Source organism: Hypanus sabinus, chromosome 4 (assembly GCF_030144855.1).
Source record: "Hypanus sabinus isolate sHypSab1 chromosome 4, sHypSab1.hap1, whole genome shotgun sequence".
Classification (NCBI taxonomy): domain Eukaryota; kingdom Metazoa; phylum Chordata; class Chondrichthyes; order Myliobatiformes; family Dasyatidae; genus Hypanus; species Hypanus sabinus.
In genome coordinates this window covers 31,546,414-31,567,243 of record NC_082709.1, presented here as the reverse complement: position 1 = coordinate 31,567,243, position 20,830 = coordinate 31,546,414, and the positions used below count along the sequence as shown (strand labels likewise).

Below are 20,830 nucleotides of genomic sequence, written 5' to 3'. Positions count from 1 at the left end.
TAAAGCTCCTGACCATCTCTGCCTCTGATCCTCGAATGAGGACTGGCTCATGGATCTCTTGTTTTCTCCTTCTGAAGTCAATAATCAGCTCTTCAGTCTTGCTGACATTGAGTGAGAGTTTGCTGATTCTTCACCACCTTTGATTTGACCTATGACGGTGTTATCAGCAAACTTGAATGTGGCATTGGAGTTGTGCTTAGCCATACAGTCATAAGTGTAAAGCAAGTACAGCGTGTAGCTAAGCACACAGGCTTGTGGTGCACCTGTACTGATGGAGATTATGGAGGAGTTGTTGTTTCCAACTGACTGGGTTCTACAAGTGAGGAAATGGAGGATCCAATTGCACAAGAATGCATTGAGGCCAAGGTCTTAAAGCTTATTGATTAGTCTTGAGGGGATGATAGTATGGACTGCCGAGTTGTAGCCCATAAAGAGCATCCTGATGTATGAAAATTTGCTGTCTAGATGTTCCAGGGTTAAGTGAATGTGGACCTATTGTGGTGGTAGGCAAATTTGAGCGGATCTAAGTCTCCCATGGATGTAGCTCCTAGCTGTCTATAATCAATGTGCAAGACTTTTGACTTGAGGGCCACAAAGGGTTCTAAAATTTGACAGGGGGGCCGGACCAGGAGCAGATGGACGGAGTGTTTTGGTAATACACCTCATAAGAGAAAATAAAATATCATGGGATATGTAGAAAACGTGCTTTAATTTCAATTGAAAATGAACAAATGCATTACAACAAAATATCTGTCTTTGAAGTCCCATGGTATTTAGCTATTTATTGAAATGACTTTTAAAACACTGAAAATTAATAAAATACAGCTTTTTTTAATAGTAACAGTTATTATTTTAAAGCACTGAAAATTCTGTTATCCTTCAAGATATTATCATCATCACTCTCCTCCTGACTCTCTTTATTTCAAAAACGGTAGGAGATGCAGGTCTACTTGTCCTGCTCCTTCTTATTCAATTGTCCCCGGTGCCAAAACTCAACAATGACCCGCAGAATGACAAAGCAGGGAGAGCGTGCCGGTATGCGGAGCTCTGTGCTCGCAAATCCCCGCAGGCTATCTCCCTTAGCCGGAATGCTGGCTAATTGTGAGCCGGTTCAGATGTGCCAGGAAATGGGTCGCCACAAGGTCACAAAGTAAAGCGCAAATGTGGAGTAATACGCTGCACCTCAACAAAGGTCAATGTATATAGAATGCGTCATCTATTGGGAAAACGCCAGAATTGCGGGGAGAAAACGTTAACAAGGTTTATTAATATAATTTCATCAAGTTCTGCGGGCCGGATTAAAAAGCTTAATGAGCCGCATATGGCCCGCGGGCCGTAGTTTGCCCATGCCTGGTATAACCCATGAGGCAGTTGAGTTTTGAGGTCACTGTTTTCCTTCTCTTAGACAAGCAGCCAAGGCTGACGAGCTCCATATCCTTGAGCAACTGGTTTTAAGGTGCCAGTTCTGCCGGGCTTTTTATCTATGCCACACATGAAATACATGAAGGTCAGGAGCAGGACTTGGTTGTCAGAGGCTAGTTGAGATGTACGCATTGAGAGCATTTGATAGGTAGTGGGAGCTTATCCACGCAACATCCTCCCCCCCCCCCCCCCCCAGACTATTCCTTAAGGAACCCTCACGTATCGATATGTTTTGAATTCTATCTGTCTCAGAATCGGAAGCAGAATCAGGTTTATTATCACCGGCATGTGATGTGAAATTTGTTAGCTCAGCAGCAGCAGTTCGATGTAATACATAATCTAGTAGAGAGAGAGGAAAAGAAATAAAACATAATAAATAAACAAGTAAATCATTTGCGTATATTGAATAGATTTTAAAAAGTGAGGTAGTGTCCAAAGCTTCGATGCCCATTTAGGAATCGGATAGCAGAGGGGAAGAAGCTGTTCCTGAATCGCTGAGTATGTGCCTTTAGGCTTCTGTATCTCTTACCTGATGGTAACTGTGAGAAAAGGGCATGCCCTGGGTGCTGGAAGTCCTTAATAATGGATGCTGCCTTTCTGAGACACCGCTCCCTAAAGATCTTTTGTATCTGTCTTTTGTAATGTGTCTGTTGCGTCAATAAAGCAAGGTGCATGTTGATTAGCACCAAGCTGCAATTTGGTTATGGATGCTGCTTTTCTAAAAAAAAGTTAATATAATATAATTAATATAAATAAGGAAAACTACCTTTGTTATCTACTCTTTCCTTCTAGTGAGCCGCAATATTGAAGAATACTTTGGTAAATGTTATACAGAGTTTGGTTGGTCATAATTGGAAATGCTTTGCTGGGATTGTAGAATAAGCACTTTGAATTTTGTAGTATGTTTCAGAGTTTAATTAGGTATATACTAATTTTTACTCTTTTATTTAAGTAGCTTGTGTGTGAAGATTGAGATTCTCGTTTAAAACATTTAAAATTATGATCCGAAATATAGTTGTGACTCTCTTAAAATTTGTCAGGCATACAAATGGTTGAAAACATTCCTCAGAATGAGAGAGAAATTGTCTCTGCCAGTGAAGCTCCCGCTAATTTGGAGAATCCTGTGAGGATTGGAGGTGGAGAGATTTCAAGTAGCTCAGACAGTGAGGAAAGTGCGGCAAGCAGTGGTACAGCTGTGCAAAAAATGAAAAGCAGCGTGGTACAGATACAGGTAAGGTTATTCATCAATTAATATGTAAGACCGTAAAACCCAAAAGATATTGGACCAGAATTAGACCATTCAGCCCATCAAGTCTGCTTCACCATTCCATCATGGCTGACCTGTTATCCGTCTTAACCACATTTCTCTGTCTTCTCCTTGTAACCTTTAATGCCCTGACTAACCAAGAACCTATCAACTCTGCTTTACATATACTCAATAACTTGGCCTCAACAGCGATTAGTGGCAATGAATTCCATAGATTCATACCCTCTGGCTACAGAGATTCCTACTCATCTCTGTTCTAAATGGACTATTTCTTCTGAAAGAAATGGCAGACTAACTTAATGAGTAGAGCACTGGATCCTTTCTTAATTGAGTATTTTTCACCAGTCTTCACTGTGGAAGATAACAGCAGTATACTGGAAATTCAAGAGTGTCGGGGGCAGAAGTGAATGTCATTGCTTTTACTATAGAGCAGGTGTTTAGGAAGCTGCAGGTGGATAAGTCATCTGAACCAGATGGACTACACCCCAGGGTTCTGAAGGAAATAGCTGAAGAGATTGTGGAGGCATTAGTATCAAGAATCATTAGACTCTGGAAGACTGAAAATTACAAATGGCACTGCACTCTAAGAGGAAGGGTGGCAGAGCCAGGAAATTACAGGCCAGTTAACCTGATATAAGTAGCTGGTAAAGTGTTGAAGTCCATTATTAGGGATGAGTTTTCAGGGTACTCAGAGGCATATGATGAGATAGGCTAAAGTCAGCATGATTTTCAAGAGGGAAATTCTGTCTGACAAATTTGTTGGAATTCTGAGGGGAAATTACAGACAGGATAGATAAAGGAGAGTCAATTGATGTTGTTTACTTGGAATTTTAGAAGGCATTTGACAAAGTACCACACGTGAGGCTGCTTAACAAAATAAGAGCTCATGGTATTTCAAAAACGGTTCTAGCATGAATAGAAGAATGGCTGACTTGCATGAGGGAAAAAGTGATAAACAAGGGTGCCTTTATTCCCATTTTGCAGAAGGACTTGGGCATATTCAGTGAATGAGCAAAAAAGAGGCAGATGGGAGTGTGTGATTGTGCTCTTTGGTAGAAGGAATAAATACGTAGACTATTTTCCAAATGGGGAGGCAATTCAGAAATATGTGCAAAGGGACTTCGGAGTACTTGTGTGGCATTCCCTAAAGGCTAACTTAAAGGTTGAGTTCAAATGCAATGTTGGCATTCATTTCGGGATGACTTGAATTTAAAAGCAAGGATGTAATACTGAGGCTTTATTAGGCATTGGTCAGACCACACTTGGAGTATTGTGAGCAGTTTTGGGCTTCGATCTAAAAAAAAGGTATCAGAGAGGGTCCAGAGGATGTTCATAAGAACAATTTTGGGAATGAAAGGTTTAATGTATGTGGAGTGTTTGATTGTTCTGGGCCTGTACTTGCTGGTGTTGAGAAGAATTGGGTGTATCTTATTGAAAGTTAAGGAGTATTGAAAGGCCTAATTAGAATAGATGTGAAGAAGATGTTTCCTTTTGTGGGGCAGTTAAGGACCAGAGGCACAGCCTCGGGATAGAGAGACATCCCTTTAGAACAGAAATCAGCAGGAATTTCTCAATCCAGAGGATGGTAGATCTATTGAGTTCATTGCTACAAACAGCTGTGGCAGTCAAGTCATTGGGTATATTTAAAGCAGAGGTTGGTAAGGTTCTTGATTAGTCAAGGCATCAAACGTTATGGGAAAAAGCCAGAAGAATGGGTTTGAGAGGGATAAAAAGAAATCAGCTTGACAGAATTGGGGAAGATACTCAATGAGCCAGTTGGCCTAATTCTGCTGCTATATCTTATGATCTTATGGAATATAAACTCAAACTTGTTTGGAAACCCCAGCAAAGAATGGCACTGGCAACAGCAGCAATGCCCACTGTTTTGCATTGGATTGTCACTGATACTGCAGATCATTAGTGAAATGGCCAAGTTTAAATTCATGATTATCCTGCTGTGCTAATATCTTTACTTCATTGAAGGGGCGGGGGAAGGGTGGAGAACTAATTGCATCAGTAACAAGTCCATTAGATGCACTACCCACGATCCAGGTATGTATTGGAACTGATTGAGGTATTCTCCATAAGAACATAAGAAATAGGAGCAGGAGTAGGCCATCCAGCCCATCGAGCCTACCCCGCCATTCAATAAGTCAAGTCAAATTTATTTATAAAGCACATTTAAAAACAACCCATGTTGACCAAAGCGCTGTACAAACCAGAACAGGTAGCTAAAATCACAAATACAAGAAACACAGATATAAACATCAAGGCACTCAGCTTATAGGCACAAAATAAACACATGAGTCTTGGCACAAGCCAAAAATCAGTCACATCAGGAAGATTCAAACACTAGTGAATAAAGGTAAGTTTTGAGCCTGGACTGAAGAGTCAATGGAGGGGACAGATCTGATAGGGAGGGGAATGCTGTTCCATAGTGTAGGGGCTGCAACAGCAAAGACATGGTCGCCCCTGAATTTAAATTTAGATCACGGGACAGCCAGGAGCCCCAAGTCAACTGACCTGAGGGACCTGGAAGTAGAATAAGGGGTTAGAAAGTCTGCGATATAGGAGGGGGCCAGCCCATTTAGGACTTATAAGCAAACAGGAGAGCCTTAAAATCAATTCTAAACCATTCTGGTAGCTAGTGGAGAGAGACCAGAATAGAAGTAATATGGTCCCTCTTCTGGGCACCTGTCAGGAGCCTGGCTGTGACATTCTGGACCAGTTGCAGGCAGGACAGGGACGACTGACTAATCCCAGTATACAGGGAGTTGGAATAGTCCAAGCGGGAGGATATAAGTGTTTGAATGACTTTCTCAAGATCTTTAAAAGAGAGAAACACCTTGATTGTGGCAATAGTATGAAGCTGGAAAAACTGGGTTTTACTACTGCGTTAACTTGCTTGTCAAACTTAAAGGTGGAATCAAATATCACACCAAGGTTTTTGACATGGGGGTGGACAGGTTACCGAGACTGTTGGTAATCACTTTGATAGAGTCGGGGGGGCCAAATAGGACAACATCAGACTTGCCTTCATTCAGTTGTAGGAAGTTTTGTGGCATCCAACATTTTATGTCCTCAAGGCAGTTCATGATAATAAGATCATGGCTGATCTGTCTGTAAACTCAGCTCCACCTACCTGCCTTTTCCCAATAACCCTTAATTCCCCTTCTATGTAAAAATCTATCTAACTGTATCTTAAATATACTTAGTTGAAGAAGCCTCAACTGCTTCCCTGCGCAGAGAATTCCACAGGTTCACCACTGTCTAGGAAAAACAGTTCCTTCTCATCTCTGTCCTAAATCTTCTCCCCTGAATTTTAAGGCAATGTCCCCTAGTTCTAGTCTCACCTACCAATGGAAACAATTTTCCTGCTTCTATCTTATCTATCCCTTTCAAAATTTTGTATGTTTCTATAAGATCCCGTCTCATTCTTCTGAACTCCCAACAGACAGACTTTATTGATCCAGAGAGAAATTGGGTTTCATTACAGTCGCACCAACCAAGAATAGTGTAGAAATATAGCAGTATAAAACCATAAATAATTAAATAATAATAAGTAAGTAATGCCAAGTGGAAATTAGTCCAGGACCAGCCTATTGGCTCAGGGTGTCTGACACTCCGAGGGAGGAGTTGTAAAGTTTGATGGCCACAGGCAGGAATGACTTCCTATGACACTCAGTGTTGCATCTCGGTAGAATGAATCTCTGGCTGAATGTTCTCCCGTGCCTAACCAGTACATTATGGAGTGGATGGGAGACATTGTCTAAGATGGCATGCAACTTGGACAGCATCCTGTTTTCAGACACCACCGTCAGAGAGTCCAGTTCCACCCCCACAACATACTCCAGAGAGTACAGTCCCAGGCAACTCACTCTGTCCTCATAGGTTAACCTTTTCATCTCTGGAATCAACCTGGTGAACCTCCTCTGTTCTGCCTCAAGCTAGTATATCCTTCCTCAAGTATGAAGACCAGCAACACACACAGTACTCCAGGTGCAGCCTCACCAGTACCCTGTATAGTTGCAGCATGACCTCCCTACTCTTGAATTCAATCCCTCTAGCAATGAAGGCCAACATTCCATTTGCCTTCTTAATAACCTGTTGTACCTGCAAGACAACTTTTTGCAATTCATGAACAAGTACTTCCAAGTCCCTCTACATAACAGCATGCTGCAATCTCTCACCATTTAAATAATAATCTGCTCTTCTAGTATTCCTTCCAAAGTGGATGATCTCGCATTTACCAATGTTGTATTCCATCTGCAAGACCTTGGCCCACTCACTTAACCTATCTATATTCCTCTGCAGACTCTCCACCTCTATACAATTTGCTTTTGCACTCCATTTAGTGTCATCACCAGTAGTTGAGCATCCTTTTTCTGTGGACCAGAATTGTTTAAACCACTTCAGTAACTTTTATTCTCTTTTTCTAATAACATCACTCAACACTGTTGACAAATGATAATTGATGATTCTCTGTACAATATTTCTCCCTCCATGCTCCAATTCTTTGAGCAGCTACCTTTCCTGATGACTTGCTCTGAGATCTTCCACATCCCCCACTCTTAAAACCAGCCCGATTTTATATATTTTTTTGGTTTCAGAACTCGTCGGTTATATATTTTTTCCTCCTGTGCCACGCCACTCCAAACTTAAAACTACCGTCTCCAGTTTAGGAAGAAACTGAGAATTCTACTTCTGCTTTGAAAGCTACCGAAATCACGTCTGGAGAAGAATGGCTTATTTGCTTAATTCCTTGTATGATCTTAATGTTACTTCTATTTTCTCAGCTTAACTCAAACGAGGAGAGGGCAGTCAGCCACAGTCCACGTCGAAGAAGTTCCTCTCCTGAACACAGGTAAAGTTGGACCTTGAGTTATTTAGGCTTGTGCTTAAGCAAAACTTAATGTAACACAAAGATTTTGATTCAGATTTTGCGTGCCTATAATTTGAACGGGAAAAAAGTTTGTTTATTTCTGCTGGCTTATACTTTCCATTTCTGTAGTAAAATAAGCTATTGAGCCAGCCTAATTATTTTAATTTGAGTATCAAACGGGTGAGTAGTTTATCATAAACCTTTTAGCACATCACAGGCAGGTTGCTAGAACTTTGAAACACATGAAATGCCCCTAACTTCTGTATATAAAATGTATATCACAAGTCAGGATCATGCTAGGATCCTTGGAGTCATGCAGCAGGATACTAATTGTCTTATTGTAAGGCTTTTCACAATAGCTTATATCATTTATTCTCAAGTAGCCTCTCCTTGTCTGAAGTCAATAGTTAAATTAGTGATTTGAATTATATGCATTTTTTATAATGGTACATCATGCAAATACTATTTACCAGAGAAAATTCTTCCTGTGATATCTCTCAATGTTTCTGTTCCCATGGGTTTTTCTTCCTTCAGTTTTGTCAAGTAAGCTTCATATTGCAACACTGTTTATTGTGTTTGATTGATGTGCAAAGTTACCTTTTCTATGATTATGAATATGTTGAAAGTATGAACTGCAGCAGCTACAAGAACCATATACCTGACCTTTTCAGGAATTAGAACTTGCACTTTCACGAGGCACTGTTCTCATTTTCTGATACTTCAGTATGTAGGCAGAACTGATGTAGGCAAATATAGACAGTAGTGGAAATGGACAGTCTTAACCACATAGAGGAAGTTTTTATGGTTCAAAGAAAAATGTTCAACACTTCATAAATAATTTTGTTTTAATTTTGCAGTGCAGTCTGAGGGGGGGGGGGGGGAAGAAAGGGCCTGTAATTGAACGAAAGAGAATATTCAGGAAATTCTTACAACACAAGTAGAGCGTTTTCATTGCACAATTTTTGCCATTTGGATTAAAGTATAGCATATGATACAAAGCAGTCTGATGTTTATGCGTAGGAAGGGAAGCAATATCTTCAGAAATCTCAAGGAAAGTGAGAAAGGAATTGAAAAGAATCTACATGTTTAAAAAAAATCAGGATACAGTTGGAAAGGGCAGAAACAATCTGGAAAGAAGCATAGCTTGACTCACGAAGTTAACAGCAATGACTCTTGAAGGAAGAGCTAAGATGGAATAACCGGAAGCCTATTTAAAAAATAGGATTACAAGTTTCTTTTTAATGGGGGACAAAGGAGCTGGGAAGTAATCAGAAACTGATTGCAGAACTGGTGAAGCCAGCAGGAGATATACCAGCATAGGTAAGAACTGTAAGACAAATGGCAGTGTTTTAGGCAATTTAGGCAGTCAGATGTTGCAGAACTCTTGTGAAGCAATGCAGTGAGATGTACAGTTTGATATGTTTGGAAGATGTGTAGCCTGGTTTAGTCTTTGAAGTTGGTTAGTTGGGCGCTGCTAGATGTGGCATAATTTGAAGAATGGAAGGAAAGTTAAAGTGAAATAACTTTCTTTGTCAAGTGACAAAAACATGCATAAAGGTTCTGCAGTAAAGGATTAGTTTGCTCTGTTTTGCTTAGTTGATAAAAGGGATTTTTTTTTTGAAAACAGTTCAAGTCTGGATTTAACGCTTATTTCTAGGTCAGTTGGATTGTCAATATTTTGTTGATACAGCATTAAATCATAAGAGATTTGAAACCCAGAAGATGCAAATAGAGCCAAATGTGTAAGAATTTGCAGCTTCATATTCAAACTATTAATTTGCTGGAAAGGAAATTAAAAGCTTTACTATATATGATAATGGAAGTTTAAGATCAGCTATAAGGCTTTTAAACAAGTAAAATTTCAAAGGTTTGTTATTTTTCTCAGAAGTACAAATTGACATAGCATGAAACTAATGATACTAATGGATAATGTGGGGAAAAGTAGCTGACCATTGGGAGACACTGTTAAGTTTGAAGCTGGTGACAAAGCTGCTTTGAAATTTTCATTAACCTTGAATAAAATTAAAAATTTTGTTGCATCATGTCTGAGGAGTCACTGACGAAACAAAAAAGGGGATTCATTCCAGAAATTAAGGTAATTATAGAAATAATGTCAATTAGTTCTTCAAGCTTTGTTCAATGCTGAACTTTTAGCAAAGAACGAGTGAAAACTGAAATTATTTAATAAGAAAACTGAACATTGTCAGATGGATGAGATCTGTGGACCATTTGCTATTTGTACGTAGAGTTATGACTTACAGAATTTTTATGGTTTTCTTTATGGACAAAAAGAATTGAGAGGGGTACTTTGAAATGCTTATTGGTTCTCAGAAAATCAGAGTTTGATTACCTGCATTAAATAAACATGGAACATCACTTATGTTTTCATTCTATTGAACTTGGCCAAAACAATTTTTCAAGTGTTCATTTTTATTTACAGAAATTACCTTTGCTGTGAGCTTAGTTTTTAAATCAACAAATATTTAATTTGACTATGATAACTGCGAAAAAACATCGAAACATAGAAAACATACAGGACAATACAGGCCCTTCGGCCCACAAGGCTGTGCCAAACATGTCCCTATCTTAGAACTACGTAGGCTTTACCCATAGCCCTCTATTTTTCTGAGCTCCATGTAGCCATCCAGGAATTTCTTAAAAGACCCTATCGTTTTCGCCTCCACCACTGCTGCCGGCAGCCCATTCCACGCACTCACCACTCTGCGTAAAATAAAACTTACCCCAGACGTCTCCTCTGTACCTACTTCCTAGCACCTTAAAACTATGCCCTCTCGTGCTAGCCGTTTCTGCCCTGGGGAACAGCCTCTGACTATCCATACGATCAATGCCTCTCATTATCTTGTACACCTCTATCATCCTCCATTGCTCCAAGGAGAAAAGGCTGAATTCACTCAACCTATTCTCATAAGGCATGCTCCCCAATCCAGGCAACATCCTTGTAAATCTCCTCTGCACCTTTCTATGGTTTCCACGTCATTCCTATAGTGAGGCGACCAGAATTGAGCACAGTACTCCAAGTAGGGTCTGACCAGAGTCCTGTATAGCTGCAGCTTTACCTTTCGGCTCTGAAACTCAATTCCATGATTGATGAAGGTCAATGCACCATATGCCTTCTTAACTACAGAGTCAACCTGCGTAGCAGCTTTGAGTGTCCTCTGACCCCAAGATCCCTCTGATCCTCCACACTGCCAAGAGTCTTACCATTAATACTATATTCTGCCATCATATTTGACCTACCAAAATGAACCACCTCACAGTTATCTGGGTTGAACTCTATCTGCCATTTCTCAGCCCAGTTTTGCATCCTGTCAGTGTCCCATTGTTACCTTTGACAGCCCTCCACTTCCTCATCCAGATCATTTATAAAAATCATGAAGAGTAGGTGTCCCACAACATATCCGTGAGACACACCACTGGTCACCGGCCTCCATGCAGAATATGACCCGTCTACAACCACTCTTTGCCTTCTGTGGGCAAGCCAGTTCCAGATCCACAAAGCAATGCCCCCTTGGATCCCATGCCTCTGTACTTTCTCAATAAGCCTTGCATGGGGTACCTTGTCATATGCCTTGCTAAGATCCATATACACTACATCTCTGGTTCTACTTTCATCAATGTGCTTAGTCACATCCTCAAAAAATTCTATCAAGCTTGTAAGAAACGACCTGCCTTTGACAAAGCTATGCTGACTTCTGCTAATCATATTATGCCTCTCCAAATGTTCATAAATCCTGCCTCCCAGGATCTACTCCATCAACTTACCAACCACAGAAGTAAGACTCACTGGCCTGTAATTTCCCTACTCCCTTTCTTGAATAAGGGAACAACAATCGCAACCCTCCAGTCCTCTGGGTCCTCTCCTGTCCTCATTGATGATGCAAAGGTCATTGCCAGAGGCTCAGCAATCTCTTCCCTCGCTTCCCACAGTAGCCTGGAGTACATCCCATCCAGTGCTTGTGACTTATCCAACTTGATGCTTTCCAAAAGCTCCAGCACATCCTCTTTCTTAATATCTACATTCTCAAGCTTTTCAGTCCACTGCAAGTCATCCCTACAATCGCCAAGATCCTTTTCCGTAGTGCAAACTGAAGCAAAGTATTCATTAAGTACCTCCGCTATTTCCTCTGGTTCCATAAAAATTGATTTCTTGTCCCTTGAAGAAATTGTGCAAGTGTTTTCTCTTGTATAAAATATTTATTTGGCTTGCAGATTTTTCTTGTTGTTAAAGAAGTTCTCCGATTAAAACCTATTTTAAGTTTTTCTTTTAACTCTGTTGCTTAGTATCATTAGATGAGACATATATGGTAAGTATTGGTCGTAAATTTGGTTAAGTGAAGTTGAGGGTTTTTCCTTGAATTGGCAAAGTAACAACACTAGTTGCCACTGCTCCAGAGATCCAAGTTTTCATCCTGAGTGGAACAGTTCACTTTGTTGGCTTAATTTTCCTGCAAGTTAGAAATTTTTGATGAAAATGGAGCAGTGAACTCAGTGATAAGTGTATGTGGTCATAACGACAAGTTTGTCTGAAATCCTGTATGCCAGGCAATTGAAAGTAGTTGAAGTCAAGGACTCTTTTCTATAGTTTTCAGAAAATGTGTTTAATCTGTTTTTCTTTTACAGGCATAAAGGTCGTGAAAGGTCGCGCTCTAGATCCCCTAGAGATACAGGCAGGAATGCTTGTGACAGAAGAGTATCCAGCAATGGCAGATATAATGATAAAAATTTACAGTCTAGGTATTTACTTTTGCAATTTTCATTCTGTAACATTTGTTCCTGCAGTTCACTGGTAGCTTACATTCAGTAGCGTCATATTAATGTTGCACTCTCAAGATTTTGATGGTCCTAGACTAGCATATTTTTTTGTACAATTGGATATTTTTTTCCAATTTCAACCGTAACACATTTTGAATTCACTTTTAAGATGTTATGCCGTAATATAAGCTTCCCAGTGGTTGCTGAGTTCAGGAAACTGAATCTTTGGGAGTATTTGTGGTGTCACAGAATGATCAGGATTTCCAAGCAGTGGGTAGTAGTTTGTCAGAGTTGTACTGTATTGACAGATCAACCAGTTCTCTTGCCCTTGGCCATATCGTCACAATTGGCTATTCCAATTATGAAACTGTCGAATGTTTGGAGTTTGTGGTTCAACTATAGCTAGCTTCTCTCCCCTTCTACATTCTTACCCATATCCTGGTTTGACAGCATAGGAGCTATCTGTAATTTTGCAGATGTTTCAATTAACCTGTACCAATAATTCTTGTGCTTCCCAAACATTTACTGCTTATGGGTAATATTTATTTTAGTTTTTAAGTGTTTGTATCTTGTTCAATTTGAGCATTGCTCATTGAAGCTGTATTTGTATGCAAGTCTGTTTTTAATGTCTCAGGATTAAAGATTTGAAGTCCTCACTGCTTCATCCTCCCTCTCAGATAGCATTTGGTCTTAATAAAATTGGAGAAATTTGTTCAAGGATATCCAGTAGAAGGTAAAGTAATATATCCAATGTGACTTTGCTCCGATTCCTAAAATATTAGTTAATTCCAGAACATTGTGCATATGCTCCACATCCAACTGTGTAAAAACAGGAATTATATGATAAATACAGTCTATATAAAGTAGAAATAATGTATGTACAGTGTAGTTTCATTTACCAGAATAGGGAAGATTTAGCCAAAACCAATTTGTAGAAAAAGACTGGCACGTACATGCATGCACACACACCTGCCTGTGCAAGGCTTCACGATCATAGTAGTCTTTCTTGGGGTAAACACAAGTTTAAAATGGGCTCCTTTTCTCGTAAAAGTGAAAATCCTCTTCGGATTTCTTTCGGTTAGCGAAAACAGCTACTAATGTCGGTCTTTCATAAAAGAGAACTTACGTAAAGCAGGGGACACCTGTATGTGAATTGCATAATATTCTGAAACTTAAAGTGCATGAGAGAGTTTTAAAACACCAATCGCCATTTATTCTATATGATTCTATCCTATGATTTTTAATAGTGAATGCAGTTTTCAATCCATCCTGCAAATTTAATCTTTAAGATACCTGGAAATAGATTTACAATCAAATGTCCTTCAATCAAGAGTATATCAGCTTTTTTTTTAAATGGTGCGCTGCAATCATTGCAAGAAGTCGTTCATTGGTGAAACAGCATGGGGTTTAAAATGAGCTTGGGGCCTTTTGGATCTTTTCAGCAGGCTGCAATCATAATGATCTCTTAGGCACAGTAGGAGCCAATAAAAAGGAGTCAGCTGTAAGTGGACTGGCCATCTGATGTCTACATGTTGTCTTCATGGTGACTACATCTGCAGGAAGCGCACACACCTTCAGATCCTATTTGACCAGGTCAAGGAACTGGAGCAGGAGTGGATGTACTCAGGATTATCAGGGAGGCTGAAAACCTCATAAATGAGACTTTTACTGTGGTGATCACACCTAGAGTGCAGACTTCAGATGGTAGATGAGTGATAACCAGGAGAAATAAGGGGAGTGAGTAGTCAGTGCAGGATTCCTCTGTGGCTATTCTGCTCAGCAACAAGTATACCCTGTTTGGATACTGCTGGGGCAGAATGATCTATCAAGGACAGAAGCAGTAGCCAGGCTAGTGGCAATGTGGCCAGCTCTGAGGCTCAGCAGGGAAGTCAGGCAGAGCGGTAGTAATAGGAGACTCGATTGTTAGGAGGACAGACGTGAGATTCTGTGGCTGCAAAAGAGAAACCAGGATGGTGTGTTGCTTCCCAACTGCTAGGATGGAGGATGTCTCAAAACAGCTGCAGGAGATTCTCAAGAGGAAGGGTGAACAACTGGAGGTTGTAGTGCGCATTGGCACCAATGATATGACTAGAAAGAGGGAAGAGGTCCTGTGCAGAGAGAGTTGGGAGTTAGGGAAGAGGCTGAAGAACAGGACATCCAAGAATAGGATGATAGTACAGATGAATGAGTGGTGCAGAGGGCTGGGTTTCAGATTTTTGGATCATTGGGATCTCTTCTGGGGGAAGGTATGACCTGTACAAAAAGGAAGGGTTACACCTGAGCTTAAGTGGAGACTAATATCCTTGCGGCAGGTTCACTTGAGCTGTTGGGGAGGGTTCCAACTAATTTGGTAGGGAGATGGGAACCAGTGTGATAGGGCTGAGGATGGTGCAGTGGAGAAATATAAATAGATGCATTATGTAGTGTAGTGGTCGCCAACCTGTTGATCGTCATCGACTGGTTGATCTTTGAGACTTTCCCAGTAGATCCCGAAAAAAATGAAAAATAAATACACAAATACTGTTGAGAGATTGCTTCTGAGTCGCGGGGGTTTTAGTTCCGTTCTTTCTGCCCAGTGCGCATGTGTATAGCTCCCCCGCCACGCACTACACAGTGTACTTCAGTGGTCCCCAATCACCGGGCCGCAAAGAAACGATATAATTTAGCGATTTGAAACAATATGAGTCAGCTGCACCTTTCCTCATTCCCTGTCACACCCTCTGTTGAACTTGAACGCACGCGAGGACATTACCCACACGAGGCCATCAGTCGCCTAAACGTAGTGATACCCTCACGCCAGGGATCACTGGTTGGTCTCGGGTACCGGCCGCCTTGTACGGCCGGCAGGAAGTGTCGTTGCTACTGGTCTGGAACGCGGACAGATGGGAGCCACCTCTAAACCTGTTCAGCACATGGAATGTTTGTGGGGAAACCGGTGCTAAAATAATCGCAGACAACCTAATTTGGGCTCAGGATTTCGTAAGTAGCAGAGTAGCTACCTCGCTGCGATGATTTGAAAGTCATCCTTCGAGCCAAACTTTTGTCGGCCAATAGATCCTACAAGGCGGGTGGGCGTGTGCCCTGTCGCACTCCTCTCTTGGTCGGTCGCTCTCTCCGGACTGCGACTGCCGTAGCCCCGGCACAGGGACCTCTGGCCCTTACTGTGTCCTCTCACCTCACTCATGACCAGCCACACCTGACCAAGGCGGCGGGCAGGCGGGAGGCTGGAGTTCAGGCCCGGAGGCTGTCTAATGAGGCAATGAAGCCCTCAGAACTGCTTCAGTACCTTGAGTCCAAGCACCCTGCACTTAAAGACAAACCCACTGAATATTTTCAGAGGATAAAATGTAAGCAAGCAGGACAGAAGCTAAGTGCTGAGAGCCACATAAGCTAAGTTGTTGCGGGGTTTTACTTCCGGTCTTTTCTGCCTGGTGTGCATGCGTGTGACTAATCAATTTAATAGGTCGATCTTGCCTTTCACTAAGACTGAGGTAGGGGATCTTGGGCTTAAAAAGGTTGGTGACCACTAATGTAGTGAGACGGTAAGGAAGGATTTGCACATGATAGGGCAAAATTGCAATCAGTGGGATGAGTTGAAGTTTAACATGGGGGCAAAATTGAAAAGGCTGATAAGTACAGGACTGAAGGTGTTATACTTGAATGCATGCACTATGCAGAATAGGGTCGATGGTGTTGTAGTGAAATTACAGAGATTGGCAGATATGACATTGTGAATATCACCGAGTTGTAGCTGAAAATCATAGTTGAGAGCTTAACACCAAAGGATACACATTGTATCAAAAGGCAGGTAGGCAAGAGGGGGAGGGCTATTTCTGTTGGTAAAAAATGAAATGAAATCATTAGAGGTTACGTAGGATCAGAAGATGTAGTATCTTTGTAGATAGTTAGAAACTGCAAGGGTAAAAAGACCCTATTGTTGAGTTATACACAGACCTCCGAGTGGGAGCCAGGATATGGGATATAAATTACAACAGGAGATAAAAGGCAAATATGAAGGTGAATTTTACAACAGACATGGGGGGTTTCAACATGCTGGTGGGTTGGGAAAATTGGTTGGTACTGATCCCAAAAGGGTAATTTTGTAGAATGCCTATGCGATAGCTTTTGAGAGCCATTTGTGGCTAAGCCTACTAGGGAAAGGAAATTCTGGATTGGGAGTTGTGTGATGACCCAGCTTTGATTAAGGAGCTTAAGGTAAAGGAACCCTTAGGCCTCAGTGATCATAATATAGAATTCAACATGTAGTTTTAGACGGAGAAGCTAAAGTCAGATGTACCAGCATTACAATGGAATTACAGAGCATGAGAGACGAGCTGACCAAAGTTGTTTGGAAAGGGACACTAGCAGGGATGACAGCAGAACATCAATGGCTGATGATTCTGGTGTCAATTTGGAAGGCGCACAACAGATACATCCCAAAAATGAAGAAGTATTCTCAAGGGAGGATGAGGCAAGGGAAGTTAATAACAGCATAAAAGAAAAATATAAAAAAGCAAAAATTAGTGGGAAGTTAGAGGGTTGGGAAGCTTTAAAAATACCCAACAGAAGGCAACTAAAAATAGATATTCAGGAGAGAAAAGATGAAATATTAAGCTAAGCTAGCCAATAAGAAGGTTTTTTCAGAAATATTAAATAACAACTGTAAAATGATGCTGGAGAAGTAGCAATGAGGGACAAAAAAACGCAGGCAAACTTAAGTATTTTCCGTCAGTCTTCACTGCAGAAAATGTTAGCAGTATGCCAGAAACTCAGGAGTGTCAGAGGGCAGAAGAAGTATAGTTGATATTACTGGGGAGAAGATGTTTAGGAAGCTGAAAGGTCAAATGGGTGATAAGTCACCTGGACCCGATGGACTAAACCCGAGGGTTCTGAAAGAGGTAGGTGAAGAGATTGTGGAGGCATTAGTAATGATCTTTCAATAATCAGATTCTGTAAATTGTAAATGTCATTCCACTCTATACAAGGGGAGGGAGGCAAGATTTAAGCAGAAAGGAAGTTGTAGGTTAGCCTGATTTCAGTTGGGAAGATGTTAAGAGTATATTATTAAGGATGAAGTTTTGGGGTGCTTGGGGCCACATGATAAAGTAGGCCAAAGTCAGCACAGTTTCCTTAAAGGGAAATCTTGCCTGACAAATCTGTTGGAATTCTGAGGAAATAACAGGCAGGGTAGATGAGAGTCAGTGGATGTTGTTGCTTGGATTTTCAGAAGGTCTTTGACAAGGTACCACACATGAGGCTGCTTAATAATATATTTGCATGGTATTACAGGAAAGATACAAAATGGATAGAAGATTGGCTGACTGGCAGGAGGCAAAGAGTGAGAATAAAGGGTTATTCTGGTTGGCTTCCAGGGCTAGTGGTGTTCATGTGTTGGTATAAAGACTGCTTCGTTACACATTATATGTCTGCGATTTGGATGACAGATTGATTGAGTTGTGACCAAGTTTGCAGACAATACAAAGCTGGAGTGTCAGGTAGTGTTGAGGAAGTAAGGAGTTTGCAGAAGTACCTAGACTGATTGGGCAAAGAAATTGTAGATGTAATATGCAGTAGTGAAGTGTATGTCCATGCACTTCGGTAGAAAGAATAAAGATGTAGATATTTTCCAAATGAGAAGTTTCAAAAAGCAGACGTGCAAAGAGACTTGGAAGTTACTGTGCAGGACTACCTGAAGGTTAACTTGCAGGTTGAGTTGGTGATAAGGAATATAAATGCAATGTTGGCATTCATTTTGACAGGATTAGAATATAAGAACAAGGATGTGAAGCTGAGGCTTTATAAGACATGAGTCAGACTGCACTTGGAGTATTGTGAGCAGTTTTGGGCTCCTTATCAAAGAGATATGTTGACATTGGAGAGGCTTCAGAGCAGGTTCATGAGAATGATTCCAGGAATGAAAGAGTTAAGAGGAGAGTTTGATTGCTCTGGGCCTGTACTCACTGGAATTTAGAAGAATGAGGGATATCGCATTGAAACCTATTAGATATTGAAAGGTGTAGATAGAGTTAATGCGGCAAGGATGTTTCCTGTGGTTGAGTCTATGACCAGAGGACACAGCCTTGGAATAGAGATGAGGAATTTCTTCTGCCAGAGGGTGGTGCATCTGTGGAATTCATTGTCATGGATGGCTGTAAAGGCCAGGTCATTGAGAATATTTAAAGGAGTTTGATTGATTCTTGTTAAGTCAGGGCTTCAAAGGTTCCGGGGAAAAGAGAACAGAATGGGGTTGAGACAATTTAAAAGGTCGGCCATGATGGAATAGTGTTGCAGATTCGATGGGCTGAATGACATAATTCTGCTCCAATGTCGTATGGTCCTTGGAAAGTTCATCTGCGTCTTTTCTGGTAAGTTGTATAGGGTTCTAGCAGATTACTGAAGCAAAACATTTCATTTCAATATTCATGCAATTAATATGTGCCCTCTTGCACTTTTGAAAGACGTATTTTCTTTATGCAGAATTTTATGTCAGGAATTTAAAAGCTTGCACAGCTGATTTAGTACTAAAGGTCATTTTTTCATAAATACTTTAGACTTAATTATTTTGAAATAAGTCTCAAGATACTCAAGGCAGTTCATCTTCATGTGTATTGGTTTGGAATATTTTGTTCATGGACAAATGGATGAATAGGTTACATGGGTTAGTATTAATCTCTCAGTCCACTTGATTTGCAGTAGAAGTTTGCCATTTGGCTAGGATATTATGTGAATAACATTAGCAAATTTGGGAGACCTTAGTTGGTCCAGATCGGGAGCAGCATCTCCAACACCATCACAGTAAGCACAGGGGCCCCCCAGGGCTGTGTGCTCAGTCCACTGCTGTTCACTCTGCTGATCCACGACTGTGCTGCAACGCACAGCTCGAACCACATCATCAAGTTCGCCGATGACACGACCGTGGTGGGCCTTATCAGCAAGAATGATGAGTCAGCTTACAGTAAGAAGGTGCAGCAGCCAACGTACTGGTGCAGAGCCAACAACCTGTCTCTTAATGTGAACAAAAGAGATGGTTGTTGACTTCAGGAGGGCGCGGAGCGACCACTCCCCGCTGAACATCGACGGCTCCTTGGTAGAGATCATAAAGAGCACTAAATTTCTTGCTGCTCACCTGGCGGAGAATCTCACCTGGTCCCTCCACACCAGCTCCATAACAAAGAAAGCCCAGCAGCGTCTCGACTTTCTGTGAAGGCTGAGGAAAGTCCATCTTCCACCTCCCATCCTCATCACATTCTACAGGGGTTGTATTGAGAGCACCCTGAGCAGCTGCATCACTGCCTGGTTCGGAAATTACACCATCTCGGATCGCAAGACCCTGCAGCGGATAGTGAGGTCAGCTGAGAAGATCATCAGGGTCTCTATTCCGGCCATCACGGACATTTACACTACGCACTGTATCCACAAAGGAAACAGCATTATGAAGGACCCCATGCATCCCTCATACAATTTCTTCTCCCTCCTGCCATCTGGGAAAAGGCTCCAAAGCATTCGGGCTCTCACGACCCAGACTTCTTCCCCCAAGCTATGAGACTCCTCAGTACCCAGAGCCTGGACTGACACCTTGCCCTATTGTCCTGTTTATTATTTATAGTAATGCCTGCACTGTTCTTGTGCACTTTACACAGTCTGTGTAAATCTGTAGTCTAGTGTAGCTTTCTCTGTGTTGTTTATTTTTTACGCAGTTCAGTCTAGTTTTTGTACTGTGTCATGTAACACCATGGACCTGAAAAACATTCTCATTTTTACTATGTACTGTACCAGCAGTTATGGTCAAAATGACAATAAAAGTGACTTGACTTGAATTGGTTTATTATTGCCACATGAACTGAGGTACAGAGAACATTTGGTTTTGCAGACATGTCTGTTGCATTTAAGGATAGCATGCAGTCCACATTCTACTTCAATATTTAAATACTTCAATATTCAATAATAATAATACTTCAATACTCTGCTTCACACAGAGAGTGGTGAATCTGTGGAATTCTCTGCCACAGGAAACAGTTGAGGCCGATTCACTGGCTATATTTAAGAGAGAGTTAGATATGGCCCTTGTGGCTCAAGGGATCAGGGGGTATGGAGAGAAAGCAGGTACAGGGTTCTGAGTTGGATGATCAGCCATGATCATACTGAATGGCGGTGCAGACTCAAAGGGCCAAATGGCCTACTCCTGCACCTATTTTCTATGTTTCTATGTTATTTTGACAAATGCTCTTTTGTAATATTACAAAGTTTAATAATAACACAAATATGCTTTTTTAGATTACAATAATCGAGCAAATCACACCAATGTTCATGCATTGAGGTAGTAAAGAGAAACAATAAATTATTCAGTTACAGAAGGGTAGTACAAGCAGACATTGAGATACAAGGTCATAATGAGGTAGATTGTGAGGTTGAGAGTTCATCTGATCATTCCAGAGAAGCCTTTCAATGTAAAAGCAGGAGAGAAACCGTCCTTGAGCTTAGTGGTA

General features: G+C 41.1%; 1 protein-coding gene across 1 annotated transcript in view; it reads left to right on the top strand.

Annotated features, from left to right (window-relative positions):
* Positions 1–20,830, top strand: part of cwc22 (CWC22 spliceosome associated protein homolog) — a 96,440-nt gene that overhangs the window by 32,237 nt on the left and 43,373 nt on the right. Inside the window, exons 3-5 of the mRNA XM_059966785.1 lie at positions 2,463–2,653; positions 7,486–7,553; positions 12,213–12,326. Coding sequence (XP_059822768.1) covers positions 2,463–2,653; positions 7,486–7,553; positions 12,213–12,326 — 373 coding nt within the window. The remainder of the gene's footprint in view (positions 1–2,462; positions 2,654–7,485; positions 7,554–12,212; positions 12,327–20,830) is intronic.